General features: G+C 38.9%; 1 protein-coding gene across 1 annotated transcript; it reads left to right on the forward strand.

The window, feature by feature from the left end:
- Positions 1 to 950: 950 nt before the first annotated feature.
- Positions 951 to 20,113, forward strand: LOC311087511 (galactose-specific lectin nattectin-like). The gene is made up of 7 exons (XM_084120837.1): positions 951 to 1,033; positions 1,142 to 1,215; positions 1,600 to 1,635; positions 2,481 to 2,560; positions 3,268 to 3,402; positions 19,748 to 19,850; positions 19,954 to 20,113. The coding sequence occupies exons 2-7, from the start codon at positions 1,158 to 1,160 to the stop codon at positions 20,013 to 20,015; spliced, it is 474 nt and encodes a 157-aa protein (XP_083976963.1). The 5' UTR covers positions 951 to 1,033; positions 1,142 to 1,157; the 3' UTR covers positions 20,016 to 20,113.
- The last annotated feature ends 3,023 nt before the right edge of the window (positions 20,114 to 23,136 follow it).

Below are 23,136 nucleotides of genomic sequence, written 5' to 3' on the forward strand. Positions count from 1 at the left end.
CATTGTGCTGAAGAGTAGAGCCTGTGCTTCAGTCCAGGAGAAGATTTATAAACACTGATGATTTGCTTCATGTTGCTTTACTTAACAGGCGGTGACTGTGTAGTTGCTGGTTAAATGGAAATATTTTATGTACAAAATGGTGACAATCAACAAAATATTTAAATAACCAGATCAACTCAGAACTTCACAAAAAAAAGCTACTAAATGTCACAACAAAAATAAAAAGTGGAAAATGCAAGCAAATATTTAGAATTAAACAAAATAATAGGACAATTCAGCTGCATAATTTGTTCATGCTGCAATGCATGCTGGAGTTTTGTAATATGCTGGTACCCAGCATGCATTGCAGCATGGCACTTTTGGTTGTCACCATTGGTGAGATTCATACGCTGATTATTGATGTCTGTGTGTGTCTGCATATCACTGTAGATTTTTTTTTTTGTGCTCAAGTTTTTTTATTGATTGATATAATACTGTTAGATTTTGTGCTGCATGAAATCTCTTCTTTCCTTCAGTGATTTTGCTTGTTAACAGGCTTATTAAGGCTGAGATGATTCCATATTTAATATACGCAGATTTTGTGTCTCAGATAAGGTCCAGTTCTGGTTTATTTCTTTGCTTTTGGCTGACATGTGGCACTGCTATGGCCTGCTTGTGGCCCAGATCTGGCTAACAGGAGCGGTCCACCCAAGTGCCATCATTCCACGCTGCATGTGGGCCAGATCAGCATTCCACATGTGCCAGATTTGGGCCGGATCTGGGCCGAAACAATGTTGCTATGTGGGGAATAATAATAATTTATTCTGTATACATACCAAGAACACACATAAAAGACACATAAAACAATAATGGTATTATAACAGAAGTGGCTCAAGCACAAACTACACAAAAACATTGTTTGTACAGGAAGTGAGAACATGAGCATGTGATGGATGATGCTGATAAACACACTCCCCTCCAGTATATAAAAAGATAAACCAGGGCTCCGCTCCACAACGCAATATCCAGACGTTGATGTTGATCTACTGGACTGGTTTGTCTCACAAAAATACTATACATTTAACAATACATTGTTAAAAGCGCTATATAAATGAAGATGACTTCACTTTGTAATAATTATTTCTGAATATTTCTGTTTCAGTATTCGTTGAGAAACAATGGCGGTCTGGACTGTCTACCTGTCTCTCTGTCTTCTCATAGCTTTGGGAGCTTCAGGTAAGAGCATTATTCAACGTTTCACATCATAACTGTTATTTTAACATGAATTGTAGCACACCTGGGACTCTGTAATGACTAATCAGAAGAATGATCTAATACAGTATGTGCACTAAAGTAAACCTGAGTTTGTTTCTTAATTATTATGATAACATTTAGACAATAAAACAACAACAATTATATCTGCTAAAGTTATTAATTCTTATGAATGTATTTTATATTTTAATTGTTGACAATAAAATACAACAAATACGCATGTTAAATCGGTAGTATATTTATTATTATCATTATTATTAGTAGTAGTTGTAGAATAGCAGTACCACTACTACTGCTGCTGCTATTAGCAGTTCTGTTTTAAAAATATATTATTTATTTTTTTTTAAGTGGAAGCGAAACCTGTTGGAAGTAAAGATCGTGGCGGTAAGGCTTCTCTTATCTTCTACTTCTCTTGTCAGTGTGAATACAGTCCAAAAGTCCAAAACCTTTGCATTTCTCTATCTTAACAAGTGTGTGTGTGATACCTGATGATCATGTTCTCCAGCATCCTTTAAAAAATGTCCTAAAGAGCATCTTGGAAGAAAGAAAATTTGACTGAAAAACAGGTTTGCATGATTAATGAAAAAAAAAAAAAAAAAAAAAAAAAACTTATTTGATTAGTGACTAGAGTGCAAAATAATGTCTTGTCACATCATGATGTTTCATTGTTAAAATATATATTTTAAATCCTTTGTTTATTCAAGTCTATCACAGGCAATCCTAGTTGCATTTTTCATCAATTTCTTAAATTATCCTTTGACTATGTTCTGACCGCCATCTAGTGGCGAAATGTTTTTTTGGCCAACCACCTAAACAACCACCGAACAGAAGAGAGTTTGCTGAAGAAAAGAGAATGCAACAGAGCTCGTAATAAAACAAGAATCAACATCGGCTAGGATTTTCAGAGATGGCGAGAACTGAGGGGTTTGAAATGCTGTAAAAGCGAAGTGGAGATGATGGTGTTTTTATTACTCAAGGTGTTTTATTGAACAGATAGACTGTCTAACAGAGTTCACTGTAAAGCATCTATTGTGAAGCGTCGTCTTCATCTGCACTGTCATGCAAAGCCGAAGCACGACCACAACAATGTCGCATGCCTTTTTGTGTTTTAACCGGTAAAAGGACAAAAGTTCCATACTGTACCTTAAAATTATTAATTTAATTACATGAAATGTCATTAATGGTTAAAAAAATAAATAATAATAACACACAAAACTTCCCTTTAACAGATTGTTCGTCAGGATGGTCTGCCTTTGGATGCAGATGCTTCAAGTTTTTCAATTACGATCAAATGTGGATTGATGCCGAGGTATGATACATTCATCTTCTAATATGACATAACAATCATGTAAGTATATTCTTGGTTAAATACAACTTAAGCTCTGTAAACATCTGTGACAACTGTCAATTATCGCAGGAAAATAATTTCAACTTGTTCCTCATTTTAAAAACAAAAATATGTTAGCAGTAAATAAATTACAATGGAGCTCTAGGAAAATACAGACACAACACATTTCATGTTATCATGAGAGTAGTGTGTTAGGATCACTTAAAAACTAGATTAGTTATATCTAATCTATGTATACAGTATAAGCAGAACCTTTTCTACAAAAGTAGTCCCGCTTCATAAGGCAGAATTTAGACTTCATGGGTAAAATAATACATTTGAAGTAGGGCTGGGCGATATATCGCATGATATTGTTATGCGCATCTCATCAGTAAAGCCGGTTCCTTGATTAGTAGTAAATCGCCATCACCTGCTTTCAGATGGAGCGGTGTTAAATTAACACTCCTGGGGCTGGGACATGCCGCTCCATCTGAAAGCAGGTGATGGTGATTTACTACTAATCAAGGAACCGGCTTTACTGATGAGATGCGCATAACAATATCGTGCGATATATCGCCCAGCCCTAATTTGAAGGCATGTCACAGATTTTGGAAAATAAATTTAAAATAACACTTTTATTTTTTAAATTTTATAAATAGTGGTGTTTGTTCATGTCTCTGCCTCTACAGAAAACCTGTTTGCACTTTAATGGGAACCTTGCTTCTGTGCACAGCCATAAGGAGTACATGTTTATACAGAACCTGGTTAGATCCGCAACTAACACCGGAACGCGTGCCTGGATCGGAGGGAGTGATGCTGGTCATGTATGCAATAATTTTTTGATCATGCTTTTTTTGCTACTGGGCATTTACAGGTACATTTACATTAAAACAAAATTTGCATTAATTTTTTTTTCAAAAAGCATTAAGATAGATGTGTTTTTATTTAAAAAAAATTGGTCCTCCGAATAGTTAGTTTAGGGCATTGGCAACCATGAGATGGGCACCGCTCACCATGATCATGACATACTCGAGTGTTTGTATTGTGAAACTTGATGTGAAATAGATGGCTGATATGATAATTGAGTAATTTTGGCAAGGCAAGGCAAGGCGAGTTTATTTATATAGCACATTTCATACACAATGGCAATTCAAAGTGCTTTACATAGAAGAAATTAAAATAATAAAAAGAAAATATAGCTGCGAGCAGCGATTACGGGCCCAAGCCGGTGGCACCGCCACCCTGGTGCCTTTAGCTACACTAAAGGCACCGGGGTGGCGGTGTCACCGGCTTGGGCCCTCCATCGCTGCTCGCAGCTATATTTACATATATATATATATATATATATATATATATATATATATATATATATATATATCAGACAAGCAATATTCTGTCTTGTCACCTAAAAAAAATAAAATAATAATAATAATAATATATATATATATATGTATATATGTATGTATATATATATATATATATATATATATATATTTTTTTTTTTTCCTATTTTTAATATATATTATTATCATACATATAATAATAATAATATATATATATATATGAAATTTTTTGGATGCTAAACTATTGTTTATTATAGGCTTTGTACTTAACTCACGTTCCAGTATTGAAGGGAAAAATTATCCTCTTTACATGTGCAAAAATGTGCTTGGAAAAATCACAGTTGAGCGGTGTAAATTAGAAAGTTGTCCGGCTCGATGAGACCAATATACATATTGATTTTTTAAACTGTAGGTAAAACTAACCCCCCCCCACTTTTGTCAAAAGCATTTTGAAAGTGACACACTTCCTGCTGCCAGTTGGTGGCACTATAACTTTGACTCACAATAGTTACATACATGTGATCGTCCTCTTACCACGAACACACTGCTGACATTTCATCAAGATCAGTTAATGTATGCAGAAGTTATACAACTTCCTGATTCTCTTTTCTCGCCATAAATTCGTTTCCTAGCCATGGCCAAACCGTTCGAGATATCAAAAATCCATCCACAATTTAGCATCCTCAATGTCTTGACTTCATGCACAACGAGTTTGGAGGTGATTGGAAGAATTCTCTAGAAGGAGGACATCAAATTCCACAGCAAGCGTTTTCCAAACAACCCATAATAGCCGACTTCCTGTTGGTCTGGCGTAAAACTTGACCGAAGTAAAGTTGTTCGGCCCGATGAGATCAATATGTGTACCGAGTTTCATATTAATTCATGCAAGCGTGTTTGATATATGGACCAAGTTTTCAGACCCCGTTCAAGGGGGCGCTGTTGAGCCCCCCTGCCACGCCCATTTCTGAAACTTTGCACATGTCTACTGGCTAATAAATGTGATGTGTCTGTTGAGTTTCATCCAATTTCAAGCATGCTAAGAGTCTCAAAAGCATCAAAAAAGAATATTAAAGTTTGATGCGTTGCCATGGCAACAGTATCTAAGATATCAATAATCCTTTCACAGGTCTACATCTGCCGTGTGTTTACATTATACACATAAAGTTTGAAGCAAATCGGGTAAAAATAAGAGGGTGATTTCAAAGCATTCTGAAAGTGACACACTTCCTGCAGCCAGTTGGTGGCGCTATAACTTTGACTCACAATAGTCACATCCATGTGATCGGCCTCTTACAACGAACACACTGCTGAAGTTTCAGCAAGATCAGATAATGTATGCAGAAGTTATAACACACTTCCTGTGTCCTATTATTCGCCATAAATTCATTTCCTCGCCACGGCCAAACCGTTCAAGATATCAAAAATCTGTTCGCAAGAATTCATCCTCAATGTCTTGACTTCATTCACACCGAGTTTGGTGGTGATCGGATGAATTCCCTAGGAGGAGTATTTCACATTCCATTGTATGCGTTTTCCAAACAATGTATAATAACCGACTTCCTGTTGGGCTTTTGTAAAACTTAGAGCACGAAAGTTGTTCAGGCCGATGAGATCTATATGTGTACTGAGTTTCATATTATTACATGCAAGCGTGTTTGATTTATGGACCAAGTTTTCGGACTCCATTCCAGGGGGCGCTGTCGAGCCCCCCTGCCATGCCCCGGTACCAGCTTCAGCCCGGCCCTGATGGCCGCAGGTTCTGACGTGTGTGCAAAATTTCAAGAGTTTTTGAGCATGTTAAGGGCCCCAAAAGTGGCAAAAAGGAAAAAAAATATATATATATAGCTGCGAGCAGCGATTACGGGCCCAAGCCGGTGGCACCGCAACCCCGATGCCTTTAGTTACCTAAAGGCACCGGGGTGGCGGTGCCGCCGGCTTTGGCCCTTCATCGCTGCTCGCAGCTATATTTATATATATATATATATATATCTTTAATGTATTTTTATCATGTTGAAAAAGTTTGGTGTGAATAAAATAAACCACTTAGGAGGAGTAACTAAAAATTCAGAGTCTGACATATCCAAAAAATCCACATTCAAACCAAAATATCTGACTTCCTGTTGCTCGGAGCTAATGACTGTAAATTAGAAAGTTGTCCGGCTCGATGAGACCAATATGCGTACTGATTTTTGTAACTGTGGGTAAAAGTAACCCCCCCACTTTTGTCAAAAGCATTTTGAAAGTGACACACTTCCTGCTACCAGTTGGTGGCGCTATAACTTTGACTCACAATAGTTACATCCATCTGACCGGCCTCTTACCATGAACACACTGCTGAAGTTTCATCAAGATCAGTTAATGTATGCAGAAGTTATAACACTTCGTGTTTCTCTTTTCTCGCCATAAATTCGTTTCTTCGCCACGGCCAAACCGTTCGAGATATCAAAAATCCGTCCGCAATTTAGCATCCTCAATGTCTTGACTTCATGCTGACCGAGTTTGGTGGGGATCGGATGAATTCTCTAGGATGAGTGTTTCAAATTCCACAGCATGCGTTTTTCAAACAACCCATAATAGCAGACTTCCTGTTGGGCGGAGCTAATAATTTAGAGTGTGGAAGTTGTTCAGCCCGATGAGATCTATATGTGTACCGAGTTTCATATTAATTCATGCAAGCGTGTTTGATATATGGACCAAGTTTTCAGACCGTGTTCAAGGGGGCGCTGTTGAGCCCCCCTGCCACGCCCGTGTACCAGCTTCAGCCCGGCCCTGATGACCGTGGGTTCTGACCTGTGTGAAAAGTTTCAAGTGTTTATGAGCACATTAAGTGCGCCAAAAGCCCCTAAAACCTTGAAAAACAAAGATTAAATGGAATAGACAACCCCCCCCCCCCACACACACACACAGACACACACAGACACACAGAGAGAGAGAGAAAATTCTTCAGAAAATCCACATTCAAACCAAAATATCTGACTTCCTGTTGGTTGGAGCTTATAATTGTAAATTAGAAAGTTGTCCGGCTCGATGAGAACAATATACATACCGATTTTTGTGATTCTAGGAAAAACTAAGCCCCCATTTTTGACTAAAGGTGGCGCTACTGAGCCATTCCACCACGCCCGTTTCTGAAACTTTGCACATGTCTACTGGCTAATAAATGTGATGTGTCTGTCGAGTTTCATGCAATTTCAAGTATGTTAAGAGTCCCAAAAGCATCAAAAAATAATATTAAAGTTTGATGAGTTGCCACGGCAACAGTATCTAAGATATCAATAATCCTTTCACAGGTCTACATCTGCCGTGTGTCTACATTGTACACATAAAGTTTGAAGCAAATCGGGTAAAAATAAGACAGTGATTTCAAAGCATTTTGAAAGTGATGTACTTCCTGCTGCCTGTTGGTGGCGCTATAACTTTGACTCACAATAGTCACATCTGTGTGATCGGCCTCTTACAACGAACACACTGCTGAAGTTTCATCAAGATCAGTTAATGTATGCAGAAGTTATAACACACTTCCTGTGTCCCTTATTCGCCATAAATTCGTTTCCTCGCCACGGCCAAACCGTTCGAGATATCAAAAATCCGTCCGCAATTTAGCATCCTCAATGTCTTGACTTCATGCTGACCGAGTTTGGAGGCGAATGGATGAATTTCCTAGGAGGAGTACATCAAATTCCACAGCATGCGTTTCCAAACAACCCATAATAGCCGACTTCCTGTTGGGCTGGCGTAAAACTTAGAGCACGAAAGTTGTTCGGCCCGATGAGATCTATATGTGTACCGAGTTTCATATTATTACATGCAAGCGTGTTTGATTTATGGACAAGTGTTCGGATCCCGTTCCAGGCGCTGTCGAGCCCCCCTGCCACGCCCGGGTACCAGCTTCGGTCCGGCCCTGATGGCCGCGGGTTCTGACATGTGTGCAAAGTTTCAAGAGTTTTTGAGCATGTTAAGGGCCCCAAAAGTGCCCGAAAGGTTGACAAAATAATAATAATAATAATAATAATAATAAATATAGCTGCGAGCAGCGATTGCGGGCCCAAGCCGGTGGCACCGCCAACCTGGTGCCTTTAGTTACACTAAAGGCACCGGGGTGGCGGTGTCACCGCCTTGGGCCCTCCATCGCTGCTCGCAGCTATATTTATATATATATATATATATATATATATATATATATATATATCAGACAAGTAATATTCTCTGTCTTGTCACTTTAAAATATATATATATATATAAAATTCAGAGGCCGATTTTGCAAATAAATCCACATTCAAACCAAAATATCTGACTTCCTGTTGGTCGGAGCTAATGACTGTAAATTAGAAAGTTGTCCGGCTCGATGAGCCCAATATATGTACTGATTTTTGTAACTGTGGGTAAAAGTAACCCCCCCATTTTGTCAAAAGCATTTTGAAAGTGACACACTTCCTGCTACCAGTTGGTGGCGCTATAACTTTGACTCACAATAGTTACATCCATCTGATTGGCCTCTTACCACGAACACACTGCTGAAGTTTCATCAAGATCAGTTAATGTGTGCAGAAGTTATACCACTTCGTGTTTCTCTTTTCTCGCCATAAATTCGTGTCCTCGCCACGGCCAAACCGTTCGAGATATCAAAAATCCGTCCGCAATTTAGCATCCTCAATGTCTTGACTTCATGCACACCGAGTTTGGTGGATATGGGATGAATTCTCTAGGAGGAGTACTTCACATTCCACAGCAAGCGTTTTCCAAACAACCCATAATAGCCGACTTCCTGTTGGGCTGGCGTGAAACTTGACAGAGGGAAAGTTGTTCGGCCTGATGAGATCTATATGTGTACCGAGTTTCATATTAATTCATGCAAGCGTGTTTGATATATGGACCAAGTTTTCAGACCCCTTTCAATGGGGCGCTGTCGAGCCCCCCTGCCACGCCCGTTTCTGAAACTTTTCACATGTCTACTGGCTAATAAGTGTTATGTGTCTGTCGAGTTTCATCCAATTTCAAGCATGCTAAGAGTCTCAAACGCATCCGAAAAGAATATTAAAGTTTGATGCGTTGCCACGGCAACAGTATCTAAGATATCAATAGTCCTTTCACAGGTCTACATCTGCCGTGTGTTTACATTATACACATAAAGTTTGAAGCAAATCGGGTAAAAATAAGAGAGTGATTTCAAAGCATTTTGAAAGTGACAAACTTCCTGTTGCCAGATGGTGGCGCTATAACTTTGACTCACAAAAGTCACATCCATGTGATTGGCCTCTTACAACAAACACACTGCGGAAGTTTCATCAAGATCAGTTAATGTATGCAGAAGTTATAACACACTTCCTGTGTCCCATTATTCGCCATAAATTCGTTTCCTCCCCGCGGCCAAACCGTTTGAGATATCAAAAATCCGTCCGCAATTTAGCATCCTCAATGTCTTGTCTTCATGCTGACCGAGTTTGGTTGCGATTGGACGAATTTTCTAGGAGGAGTACATCAAATTCCACAGCACACGTTTCTCAAACAACCCATAATAGTTGACTTCCTGTTGGGCTGGCGTAAAAAGTAAAAGTACGAAAGTTGTTCAGCTCGATGAGGTCTATATGTGTACTGAATTTCATATTATTACATGCAAGCGTGTCTGATTTATGGACCAAGTTTTCGGACCTCGTTCAAGGGGGCGCTGTTGAGCCCCCCTGCCACACCCGGGTACCAGCTTCAGCCCGGCCCTGATGGCCGCGGGTTCTGACCTGTGTGCAAAGTTTCAAGAGTTTTTGAGCATGTTAAGGGCCCCAAAAGTGCCCGAAAGGTTGACAGAAAAATAATAATAAATATAGCTGCGAGCAGCGATTACGGGCCCAAGCCGGTGGCACCGCAACCCCGGTGCCTTTAGTTACCTAAAGGCACCGGGGTGGCGGTGCCCCCGGCTTTGGCCCTTCATCGCTGCTCGCAGCTATATTTATATATATATATATATATATATATATATATATCTTTAATGTATTTTTATCATGTTGAAAAAGTTTGGTGTGAATAAAATAAACCACTTAGGAGGAGTAGCTAAAGTCTGACATATCCAAAAAATCCACATTCAAACCAAAATATCTGACTTCCTGTTGCTCGGAGCTAATGACTGTAAATTAGAAAGTTGTCCAGCTTGATGAGAACAATATAGGTACTGATTTTTGTAACTGTGGGTAAAAGTAACCCCCCCACTTTTGTCAAAAACATTTTTAAAGTGACACACTTCCTGCTGCCAGTTGGTGGCGCTATAACTTTGACTCACAATAGTTACATCCATCTGATCAGCCTCTTACCACGAACACACTGCTGAAGTTTCATCAAGATCAGTTAATGTGTGCAGAAGTTATACCACTTCGTGTTTCTCTTTTCTCGCCATAAATTCGTGTCCTCGCCACGGCCAAACCGTTCGAGATATCAAAAATCCGTCCGCAATTTAGCATCCTCAATGTCTTGACTTCATGCTGACCGAGTTTGGAGGTGATTGGATGAATTCTCTAGGAGGAGTACATCAAATTCCACAGCATGCGTTTTTCAAACAACCCATAATAGCCGACTTCCTGTTGGGCGGAGCTAATAACTTAGAGTGCGGAAGTTGTTCGGCCTGATGAGATCTATATGTGTACCGAGTTTCATATTAATTCATGCAAGCGTGTTTGAAATATGGACCAAGTTTTCGGACCCCGTTCAAGGGGGCGCTGTCGAGCCCCCCTGCCACGCCCAGGTACCAGCTTCAGTCCGGCCCTGATGGCCGCAGGTTCTGACCTGTGTGAAAAGTTTCAAGAGTTTTTGAGCACGTTAAGGGCCCCAAAAGCCCCTGAAACCTTGAAAAACAAAGATTAAATGGAATAGACAAATCCCCCCCACCCCCTCCACACACACACACAGAGAGAGAGAGAAAATTCTCCAGAAAATCCACATTCAAACCAAAATATCTGACTTCCTGTTGGTCTGAGCTAATGACAATAAATTAGAAAGTTGTCCGGCCTGATGAGAACAATATACGTACCAAGTTTTGCGATTCTAGGAAAAACTAAGCCCCCATTTTTGGCTAAAGGTGGCGCTACTGAGCCATTCCACCACGCCCATTTCTGAAACTTTGCACATGTCTACTGGATAATAAATGTGATGTGTCTGTCGAGTTTCATGCAATTTCAAGTATGTTAAGAGTCTCAAAAGCTTAAAAAAAGAATATTAAAGTTTGAAGCATTGCCACGGCAACAGTATCTAAGATATCAATAATCCTTTCACAGGTCTACATCTGCCGTGTGTCTACATTATACACATAAAGTTTGAAGCAAATCGGGTAAAAATAAGAGAGTGATTTCAAAGCATTTTGAAAGTGACAAACTTCCTGCTGCCAGTTGGTGGCGCTATAACTTTGACTCACAATAGTCACATCCATGTGATCGGCCTCTTACAACGAACACACTGCTGAAGTTTCATCAAGATCAGTTAATGTATGCAGAAGTTATAACACACTTCCTGTTTCCATTATTCGCCATAAATTCGTTTCCTCGCCACGGCCAAACCGTTCGAGATATCAAAAATCCGTTCGCAATTTAGCATCCTCAATGTCTTGACTTCATGCTGACCGAGTTTGGAGGCGAATGGATGAATTTCCTAGAAGGAGTACATCAAAATCCACAGCATGCGTTTCCAAACAACCCATAATAGCCGACTTCCTGTTGGGCTGGCGTAAAAAGTAAAAGTACGAAAGTTGTTCCGCCCGATGAGATCTATATGTGTACTGAGTTTCATATTATTACATGCAAGCGTGTCTGATTCATGGACCAAGTTTTCGGACTTCGTTCAAGGGGGCGCTGTTGAGCCCCCCTGCCACGCCCGGGTACCAGCTTCAGCCCGGCCCTGATGGCCGCGGGTTCTGACCCGTGTGCAAAGTTTCAAGAGTTTTCGAGCATGTTAAGGGCCCCAAAAGTGCCCGAAAGGTTGACAAAAAAATAATAATAATAAATAATCCTACCGAAAACAATAGGGCCTTCGCCCTTTCAGGGCTTGGGCCCTAAATATAGCTGCGAGCAGCGACGAGTTACACTAAAGCCACCGGGGTGGCGGTGTCACCGGCTTGGGCCCTCCATCGCTGCTCGCAGCTATATTTATATATATATATATATATATATATGCCAGTTGGTGGCGCTATAACTTTGACTCCCAATAGTTACATCCATCTGATCGGCCTCTTACCACGAACACACTGCTGAAGTTTCATCAAGATCAGTTAACGTATGCAGAAGTTATATTACTTCGTGTTTCTCTTTTCTCGCCATTGTTTCCTCGCCACGGCCAAACCGTTCGAGACATCAAAAATCCGTCCGGAATTTATCATCCTCAATGTCTTGACTTCATGCTGACCGAGTTTGGAGGCGATTGGATGAATTCTCTAGGATGAGTACATCAAATTCCACAGCATGCGTTTTTCAAACAACCCATAATAGCCGACTTCCTGTTGGGCGGAGCTAATAACTTAGAGTGCGGAAGTTGTTCGGCCCGATGAGATCTATATGTGTACCGAGTTTCATATTAATTCATGCAAGCGTGTTTGATATATAGACCAAGTTTTTAGACCGTGTCCAAGGGGGCGCTGTTGAGCCCCCCTGCCACGCCCGGGTACCAGCTTCAGCCCGGCTCTGATGACTGTGGGTTCTGACCTGTGTGGAAAGTTTCAAGAGTTTTTGAGCACATTAAGGGCCCCAAAAGCCCCTGAAACCTTGAAGAACAAAGATTAAATGGAATAGACAAATCCCCCCCACCCCCCCCCCACACACACACAGACACACAGAGAGAGAGAGAAAATTCTCCAGAAAATCCACATTCAAACCAAAATATCTGACTTCCTGTGGGTCTGAGGTAATGACTGTAAATTAGAAAGGTGTCCTGCTTGATGAGAACAATACACCTACCAAGTTTTGTGATTCTAGGAAAAACTAAGCCCCCATTTTTGACTAAAGGTGGCGATACTGAGCCATTCCACCACGCCCATTTCTGAAACTTTGCACATGTCTACTGTATAATAAATGTGATGTGTCTGTCGAGTTTCATGCATTTTCAAGCATGTGAAGAGTCTCAAAAGCATCCGAAAAGAATATTAAAGTTTGATGTGTTGCCACAGCAACAGTATCTAAGATATCAATAATCCTTTCACAGGTCTACATCTGCCGTGTGTCTACATTATACACATAAAGTTTTAAGCAAATCGGGTAAAAATAAGAGAGTAATTTCAAAGCATTTTGAAAGTGACACACTTCCTGTTGCCAGTTGGTGGCGCTATAACTTTGACTCACAAAGGTCACATCCATGTGATCGGCCTCTTACAACGAATACACTGCTGAAGTTTCATCAAGATCAGATAATGTATGCTGAAGTTATAATACACTTCCTGTGTCCCATTATTCGCCATAAATTCGTTTCCTCGCCACGGCCAAACCGTTCGAGATATCAAAAATCTGTTCGCAAGAATTCATCCTCAATGTCTTGACTTCATTCACACCGAGTTTGGTGGCGATCGGATAAATTTCCTAGGAGGAGTATTTCACATTCCATTGTATGCGTTTTCCAAACAACGTATAATAACCAACTTCCTTTTGGGCTTTTGTAAAACTTAGAGCACGAAAGTTGTTCGGCCCGATGAGATCTATATGTGTACTGAGTTTCATATTATTACATGCAAGCGTGTTTGATTTATGGACCAAGTTTTCGGACACCATTCCAGGGGGCGCTGTCGAGCCCCCCTGCCACGCCCGGGTACCAGCTTCAGTCCGGCCCTGATGGCCGCGGGTTCTGACCTGTGTGCAAAGTTTCAAGAGTTTTTGAGCATGTTAAGGGCCCCAAAAGTGGCAAAAAGGCAAAAAAAAAAATAATGAAGAAAAAAAATTAAAATAAATAAAAATAAAAATAATCAGGGCTTGGGCCCTAATAAATAATCCTACCGAAAACAATAGGGCTCTTCGCCCTTTCAGGGCTTGGGCCCTAATAAATAATCCTACCGGAAACAATAGGGCCTTCGCCCTTTCAGGGCTTGGGCCCTAATGAAGAAAAAAAGTAATCCTTACGAAAACAATAGGGCCTTCGCCCTTTCAGGGCTTGGGCCCTAATAAGAATAATTAAAACAGTTTAGAAAAATTAAATAAAATACAGTACAGTACAAACAGTCGGACGAACAGCGGTACAGTGCTCATTCAGTAACAGTGGCGGATTTAGCAAATCGGGGGCCCAAGGCGAAGGTAGGCTATGGGCCCCTCCCCATCCAATCTTTAAAAGAGAACGAAAAAAATATGTACCGACTGAATGGTGGATAGGCAGGTAAAGCTAATCTACGGGGAAGTAAAGGTTAGAGAGGAGAAAAAAACGTCCCCTTTAAACCCTGCATACACTTCTTTACTCCTAAACAGAAACATGTTACAAGGTTTACATGGTACAATTTCTGGTAAGCTATGTTTTTTTTGTTTTTTTTGCTTGACAAATTTCACCATTTCGATTCAATTCTTGTGATTTGATTCAATATTGACTCATTTGGATAAATATTACACAGCAAAAACTCCAGTGTTAAATTAACACTCCTGGGAGTTAGGGCTGTGTATCACCAACAATGTCACGATACGATACGCATCACGATACTAAAGCCACGATACGATACGTATCACGATATGGATCAATTTGGAATTTCAGAGTTTAGTAACATTAATATATGTTTATTGTATAACCAGTGTTATAACAGTTGTGATCACTGAAAAACTATTTAGTTTTTGTCATAAAAAAACGAAGAGTTAAATGAAATAAAAAACTTGTCACAAAAAAGCTTAAAATGGCTCTTCCTTCAGTAGCGCAAATAAATACAATAGAATAAAGATAGCCTACCAGTAAAGAGAAAACTTTTTGAATAGGTCTAGCACTAGTATTCAGAAACTAGAAACTGAATAAAGTAATCAAATGCAAAATAACACTGGGTAGTATTTTAGTCCTGACTAAATTAAATACATAGGCTATTAATCCAAATTCTTCAAATTAAAACTATCTTTTGTTGTTTTGACAACAATATTAATGACAGACACATATGGCTTCTGTCCCTTTAAGAGCTAACGTTAGTGCACGGATCCTGATTTCATTATACTGTCCCATCATGCGTTTTATGCTGAAGACATAACCGACTGTGTTTAGAGGATACTCAACAAGACCGAAATGTTGGACATAATTTTGCGTGTTTTTGTTTGTTAAACTGATATAATCCGCGAAAAATAACTTTTGTTACTCGCGAGCTGTTTGTGAGCGCGTCGAGTATAAACGCCTCGTCCGTTTGGGGAGGTGCGCGTGCAGGCAGCGGAGACTCGCGCTGCGGAGCCAGGCGAAAGTACAAAAAAGGCTTCACGCTCTTTGTGAAGTTTTAAAATGACTGATCTGATTGTATAGTCTGTGTGGATTAATTTACTCATACAATCTAAATGCTAAAGTGCAGGAATGATTAAAATTATGCGCAATACCCGTGCCGAAATTCGAGCCCTGAATTGGCTACATACAACAGTATCGATACGGCAGCTGCTGTATCGATACGCGCATCGTCAGGAGTTCATGACGATGTATCGTTGTATCGATATTCTGAGCACAGCCCTACTGGGAGTACATATGAGACCACACTTGTAGAGTGTAAAGTGTTAAAATATGAGTGTTAAATTAACACTCAAGAGTGTTAAAGGTAATGAGATAATTAAGTGATTAATTGAGTGATGATTGATCATTATTGAAGACACCTGATGTTAACAAGCAGAATCACTGAAGGAGAAAATCACAAATTGTAAGCCACCGTTATGGAGATTATTGTTTGCTTTAGTTGGGCTCTTGACCCTTACATGTTTACTTTAAATTTTGCTTGTCTGCTGTTATTGATTTATAACAGTCAGATGATCAAAGAAAAAATGTGATCTGATGGTGTTGGTTATGTTTTGACATAATCATGTTGTGATCTGAAAAACTATACTTATTGAGATAGTTTGGATTTGTTAATTACAGCAGCTCTGTGATTCTACAGCATATGATTTTCAGTATTTTTCATGTGATCCAAAATATTTAATAGACATTGTTCTGATCAAAAGACTTTCTAATTAATTAATTTATTTAGAAACACAGACATCAATAATCAGCCTGTGAATCGCAACAATGGTGACAATAATAAAGCATGTTGCAGTGGCTGCCACCAATCACAACTCATTAATGGCTCCCATCATGCATTGCGGTATGAATAAATTATTATCTGAATTGTCAATGTAATTTACTTTTCCTAATTGAATATTCTGCTCGTCACCATTGTTGAGATGCATAGACTGAATCTTGATGTCTTTGTGTGCCTAAAAGAAAGATTTTTTTTTTTTCAAAACAACTTTTAAGAAGTCCTTTGTATTATTTCTAAAATTCTGGATATTTATGCAGAATCACAGTTATGCTGTAACCAACAACATAAATATAAGTCAGAAATATGAGTTCAGTGATCAAGTTCAAATGATGATTGTCATAATATAACCAACACCATCAGATCACTTTTTTTCTTTGATCATCTGGCAGTTATAACTCAGATACAACAGCCAAACAAAATCTAAAGTTAATAATATAATGGTCAAGAGCCCAACTAAAGCAAACAATAATCTCCATAACGGTGGCTTACAATTTGTGATTTTCTTCTTCAGTGATTCTGCTTGTTAACATCAGGTGTCTTCAATAATGATCAATCATCACTCAATTAATCACTTAATTATCTCATTAACTTTAACACTCTTGAGTGTTAATTTAACACTCATATTTTAACACTTTACACTCTACAAGTGTGGTCTCATATGTACTCCCAGGAGTGTTAATTTAACACTGGAGTTTTTGCTGTGTAGGTAACGTTTCACAAGATAGGCGTTACTTTTTCTCAAGAAAAAAAAAAGCCCTATCAGCTGGTATAATTTAAGGTTAAAATAAGTAATATAGTACACATATTTAGTAGGGCTGGGCGATTTAAATCGCGATATTGTTATGCGCATCTCGTCAGTAAAGCCGGTTCCTTGATTAGTAGTAAATCACCATCACCTGCTTTCAGATGGAGCGGCATTTAGGGCTAATGAGATAATTAAGTGATTAATTTAGTGATGGTTGAGCATTATTGAAGACACCTGATGTTAACAAGCAGAATCACTGAAGGAGAAAATCACAAATTGTAAGTTACCATTAAGGTGATGGGTGTTTGCTTTAGTTATGGGCTCTTGACCATTATGTTTACTTTAATATTTACTGTTGTTTGTCTGCTGTTATTGATAACAGTTAAATGAACCAAGTAAAATGTTATCTTATAGTGTTGGTTATGTTTTGACATAATCATGCTGTGATCTGAAAAAGGAAACTTATTGAGATAGTTTGATTTAACTTGTTAGCAGCTGTTCTGTGATTCTTCAATCTACGATTATCAGTACTTTAATTCAAAATATTTAATAAACATTGTTCTGATCAAAAGATATTCAGATAAATTCATTTAAAACACAGACATCAATAATCAGCCTGTGAATCTCAACAATGGTGACAATAATAAAGCATGTTGCAGTGGCTGCCACCAATCACAACTCATTAATGGCTCCCATCATGCATTGCGGTATGAATAAATTATGATCTGAATTGTCTATGTAATTTACTTTTCCTAATTGAATATTCTGCTCCTCACCATTGTTGAGATGCATAGACTGAATCTTGACATCTGTGTGTACCTAAAAGAATGATTTTTTTTTTTTTTAAACAACTTTTAAGAAATCCTTTATATTATATCAAAAATTTTGGGCATTTATGCAGATTCACAGTTATGCTGTAACCAACAACATAAATCGAAGTCAGAAAGAAGGATTCAGTGATCAAGTTCAAATGATGATTGTCATAATAAAACCAACACCATCAGATCACTTTTTTCTTTGTTCAACTGGCGATGATAAACCAGATACAACAGCCAAACAAAATCTAAAGTTAATAATATATGGGTCAAGAGTCCAACTAAAGCAACCATTGATCGTCATAATGGTGGCTTACAATTTGAGATTTTCTCCTTCAGTGATTCTGCTTGTTAACATCAGGTGTCTTCAATAATGTTCAATCATCACTAAATTAATCACTTAATTATCTCATTAACTTAAACACTCTTGAGTGTGGACTCATACACTCCCAGGAGTGTTAATTTAACACTGGAGTTTTTGCTGTGTACAAAGAGCCGTAGTTAACTGACAAGCTGAGCCATATCGCATTAAATATCGCTGGCGATACGTCCGCGATATTGATGTGATTTGGCTCAGCTTGTCAGTTAACTACGGCTCTTTGTAGTAAATGCCGCTCCGTCTGAAAGCAGGTGATGGCGATTTACTACTAATCAAGGAACCGGCTTTACTGACGAGATGCGCATAACAATATCGCGATTTAAATCGCCCAGCCCTAATATTTAGCCAAATACTCTCTATAGCTCTTTTTTTTCTAGCCAATTAAATGGCTTTCCTGAGGTAAATGTTATGTGATGATTGTTCTCCAGCTGTTTTACCTCTTTCCGCGGTTGAAAAACACTTATTGATCTATATTATGAATGAGGAATATACATTTCGGTAAGTTATACTCTTTCAACATTGTTAATTTGTGTTTATTTACTATTAGCTAGAGATGATCAGTTCACGTGCCGATTGGAATCTGTCACGTCACATTAAAACGGCAAAACGGTATTTATTGTTTGAATTTCGTAATAGAATTGACATAATCTGAGAGCTGAGATTTTTTTAAATATCATGATTCATAAGTAAACTGCTCAGTTTTGTCTGTCGGTCTCTGTGTCCTCTTTGCTTCACGATTTTTCTGTGCGTTGGACGTTGTTGTTCCTGATCTGTATCCCCAACAGTAGCCGTAAAAAAGTTTGTCATCTTTGGCAGCGTTCCCAAATACTTATCAGCATCTTTTCACTTTTTTTCTTTTATTTGAGACGCTTGGGTAACTTCGAAACTTTAAGTTTTCGCGTTTAGACTCGTCTTGCTCTGTTTGTCTATTTCCCAGTCCTCCTGTTACTGCGTGTTATTTATCTTTCGCGCCGCGCACTTTTTCGGACTTTTTGCTTTCCTCCCGCTTCCTCCTTTTTTCAGCACCGCTTGGGTAGCTAGCTTCGCTTAATTTTTACTCTGTCTACTACTCTGTACACTCTGTCTGTCAATCACTTCTTTTTCTCTGTCAGTTTTTTGGCACAGCCTTGTCACTTTCGCAGATGCACAGTAAAAGTGAGATAATGGAATAGTCCAATGTAGTGAGGCGGGGGGCCCCCTCCTGTCTGCGACACTAATGATTTGATGCCATTTTTCGCAAATGGAGTTTTAGAAATATATAATTAAAAAAAAAAAAAACTTAAGCATAAGTTAATAGGGCATTTTGGGGGCCCCTAGGTAGCTCGGGGCCCAAGGCAATTGCCGACCTTTGCCTAATGGTAAAGTCCGCCCCTGTTCAGTAAATGCATAGCTAAACAGAAGTGTTTTGAGTCTGGATTTGAATGTGAGTACTGTAGGAGCACATCTGATCTCCTCTGGAAGCTGGTTCCAGTTGCGGCTGGCATAATAGCTAAAAGCCAACTCGACATGCTTAAGAGTTTAGCCCTGCCTTAAATATTTTTCACATGTTCTTTACTGATACCCTTTCTGTGAAATAATTTATATTCATTTCTGTTTAGATTTCTGACATTTTTAAAGTGGAGATGGGGTTAGGGTTCATGAGGAATCATTTTTTAGATAAATAAAGATCAAATTAAGCCATGTGAGCTGTGTTCTGTTCACAGGACGGAGATTGGCTCTGGACTGATGGAACCAAAATGAACTATCAAATATGGTCACCTTTACAACCCAGTGGTGGTGAGCACTGCCTTGAGATTAACTATGACAGTAAGTAACTGCTGTTAATGCTCATAAACTATCTAAATAAACTAAATCATTTTTCATAATACACAAATGATAAAAACAAATATTTTGTTCTATCTTGCAACAGATGGCAACTGGAATGATGACACATGTTCAACAGAAAAGAAGCCGTTTGTGTGTGTGAAATGAACCAGCATAAGAAAATCAATAGAAGAAACAAGCTACTTTGACTCATTTTCCTTTAGAAATATTCAATGGATGTAATAAATGTGTTTTAAAGAGTGTTAGTTTTGTTTGTTCGATTGTGTTTTGTGAATGATAAGTTAATGACTCAGTGACACCTGTTAAACACCATTTTATAATTTGGGTATCACTCCACACTCTCTCTCTTTTCACACTAACACACGTAAGAATAAGTAATTTGGCATCCTAAAATGGCTACCAACAGTAAAACAAAACCCCAAAACACATGGAGATTGCTAGAATAAATCCCACAAATAAATAAATAATTAAACAATTAAAATTCTAATTTGAAAACGTTATATGCCGCTCCATCTGAAAGCAGGTGATGGCGATTTACTACTAATCAAGGAACCGGCTTTACTGACGAGATGCGCATAACAATCTCACGATATATCGCCCAGCCCTAGTAGGAACCCATAACCTAGTTACAGATCTGCACTTCTGCATAGTTGACGATTACCGCAATTCACTAGAAATTTAATGAGAGGCGTTTGTAAACCATGTTTTCCGCCAAAATAAAAGCTTGATGCAGTTTCCATCAAAATAAAAGATCATGTGCTTATCTCTTTCAAGTATAGAAATTGGTACAAAACTTAATATTAATATTATATTAATAATTAATATTATAATTAATAATAATAATTATAATTATTAATAATTAATATTATAACTATTATTATGTAGTGTAATGTAAATAGAATACTGTAACCAAAAGAGGTTTGAATTTTTCTTTGGTTAATTTGCACACTGAATATGGGTTGGAGCTTTTAATTTTGAACACTCAAAGTGCACCAGATTGATGAATTTAACATTAAAATGCACAAATAAGAGTTGGTATTGTTACGGCTCAGTTTTGTTTTGGGTTTGTTCTGTTGTTTTCTCTTTTTCCTATAGGTTGCCAGATAAGGATCCACACCTGTGTTGAATTTGGAAAGCAGTATTTAAGATGGCTGTTCTTTGTGGGAGGGAGTGCTGACCCTATATCCTGCAGTTGTGCTCAGGAGCTGGACCTTCATATTGTTTTTCTCTTTATTGTTTGCTTATTTTCTGTTGAACATCTATTTTCTTTATTATGTAATCCCTAGACGTAAATAAATATTTTGTCTAATTCATTTTTGGACTCTGATCCCTTTATTTTGTTACTTCCTTGAGCCGGAATGTAACAATTGGGGGCTCGTCCTCAAATGTTTGATAGATTTTGGAAGGTCCAGCTTCTATTGAAAAGAAAAAGAAAAAACGTATTACTTGTAATATTTTCGCTAGCGCCTGTGTGTATGTAGGTGGAGCTTATTTGACGGGTATTCGATTCACCTGCGTGTTGCTTGGCGTGCTAGCGCAGTGGGTGTTTTGTTTGTTACTGGGAAATGTGCGCGAGAGTTTTCGGTGTCTTTAAAACGTTGGATTTTCTTCATTGTTGTTCTCAACTGAAGAGAAAATAAGTGGTAACCGAAATAGACTGTATGGTAAGTGTATTGATTTCTCTTAAGAGTTTCCTTTGTAAAAACGTTTTTTTCTCTCTCTCTAGGCTATACAGTGTAACTGTCACGGAGTCACTCAACAATGACACACCTCAATCAGCCTTAACTCAGCGCACCTGGTCCCGCTCATCATCTCCGGAGTTCTAATCATCTGCACCTGCACCTTATCACCACTCACTTCTGATGCACACTCTATATAAACCTCAGTCACTCTACAACCAGCGTCCGGTCTCGTCTTTTGATACCTGTGACTCCCTGGTTCTCACAACGTTTGTCTGATTCCAGGAATTACCTCTTGCAAGTACCTGTTGTTATTTCCTAACATCTTGTCTGTGTTCCCCAAGCAGCCGCTGGCGTGGTGAGCACCCCTGAGCCCTTCATCGGTGATTTGCTGATCTTCTCTCCGTCTCCTCTCACGTGCGGTGACATTCCTAAGACTGTTCAAGCTTCAGCATCTATAAAGTCTGTTCACACTTCAGCATCCCTAAAGACTGAGATTTGAGTTTTCTGAAGAGCCCCCGAGCCTTCTTGTTCCGTGGAGTTGCACTACGTGTCCAATAAACATTGTTTACCTATTTCTGTGTCTTCGTTCCTCAGTAGATTGTGACAGTAACGTTAGCTCTGGCAGGATTTTGTTGTGTATGTGTACTCTACTCGGTAAGCTAATATTGCTGAAAGGTAATTTGTCAGCGAACTCTGTATTTTGTTACACTAATGGTGATGTTCCCCGTTAGGTTTAGCAACGCACTGCGTTGATCTTTTTTTATTTTAGTTTGTTGTTTTTGTGCTGACGCTGAGTTGAGAGCGCTGCCGCTATTGTATGTCTCACTGGTTTGTCCGTGAGTTTATACATCTGACGGTATTTGAGTGCTTAAAAATACTCGACTCTTGGTGGAGGCATGAAGACTAGGGTTGAGTTATTTTTAGGGGGGATGAGAGAGAGTAGGGGGAATAATCACTTGTTGGTGCTTGTAAATTAAAGCACCTTTTCTATCTGCGAAGCAAGAGATGCTCCAAGTTCTCTTCAAAAACACCCTTAAACATGTCATGTACACACATACACTCCCTTCTTATGACCCTAAAGTTCGCAGGCCAAGCTCAAACTAGGCTTTAGTTTGAGCTCGCCCTGCAAATTCAACACGTCCTCATTTGAACATTTTATTTCATTTTCAACCATAAAACTTCTCGATATGTATTATTTTCTTATTAAACGTCCGACTCGTCTGATTATTTGTATCAACTGCTGTGCACGATGAATCAGTTCGTCTCGAGGGGGTTGAGTCGAAGATCTTCTCCAGCGTCTTTCTCTCCTTCTTCTTCGTCTTGAGAGCTCTCCTTGCGTTGTCCCTCCGGAGGTGTTCAACTATAAGATCGTCCATAAAAATCTCAACCTTGTCTGTTACATTAACATTTCTTATTTATGGGTCATCTCCATCCGTTACATTCAAAGCATGCAGATAGTGTTTAATATATACCATTTCTGGGGATTTATCAGAAGAATTCATAATCATTTGATCTCCAGTTCCAACATTTATTACAGACGGCAAGAGAAAAACAAAGAGAAAAAAAATGTTACATTAACATTTCTG

Source organism: Abramis brama (genome assembly GCF_963993115.1).
Source record: "Abramis brama genome assembly, chromosome: 1".
In the NCBI taxonomy this organism is placed as follows: domain Eukaryota; kingdom Metazoa; phylum Chordata; class Actinopteri; order Cypriniformes; family Leuciscidae; genus Abramis; species Abramis brama.

Bases quoted from the DNA above. Each gene is read 5' to 3' on its own strand.
- LOC311087511 (XM_084120837.1), top strand. From the start codon at position 1,158: ATGGCGGTCTGGACTGTCTACCTGTCTCTCTGTCTTCTCATAGCTTTG. The intron at 3,403-19,747 runs GTATGCAATAAT...TTCTGTTCACAG, and splicing joins GAGGGAGTGATGCTGGTCAT to GACGGAGATTGGCTCTGGAC. The intron at 19,851-19,953 runs GTAAGTAACTGC...ATCTTGCAACAG, and splicing joins CCTTGAGATTAACTATGACA to ATGGCAACTGGAATGATGAC.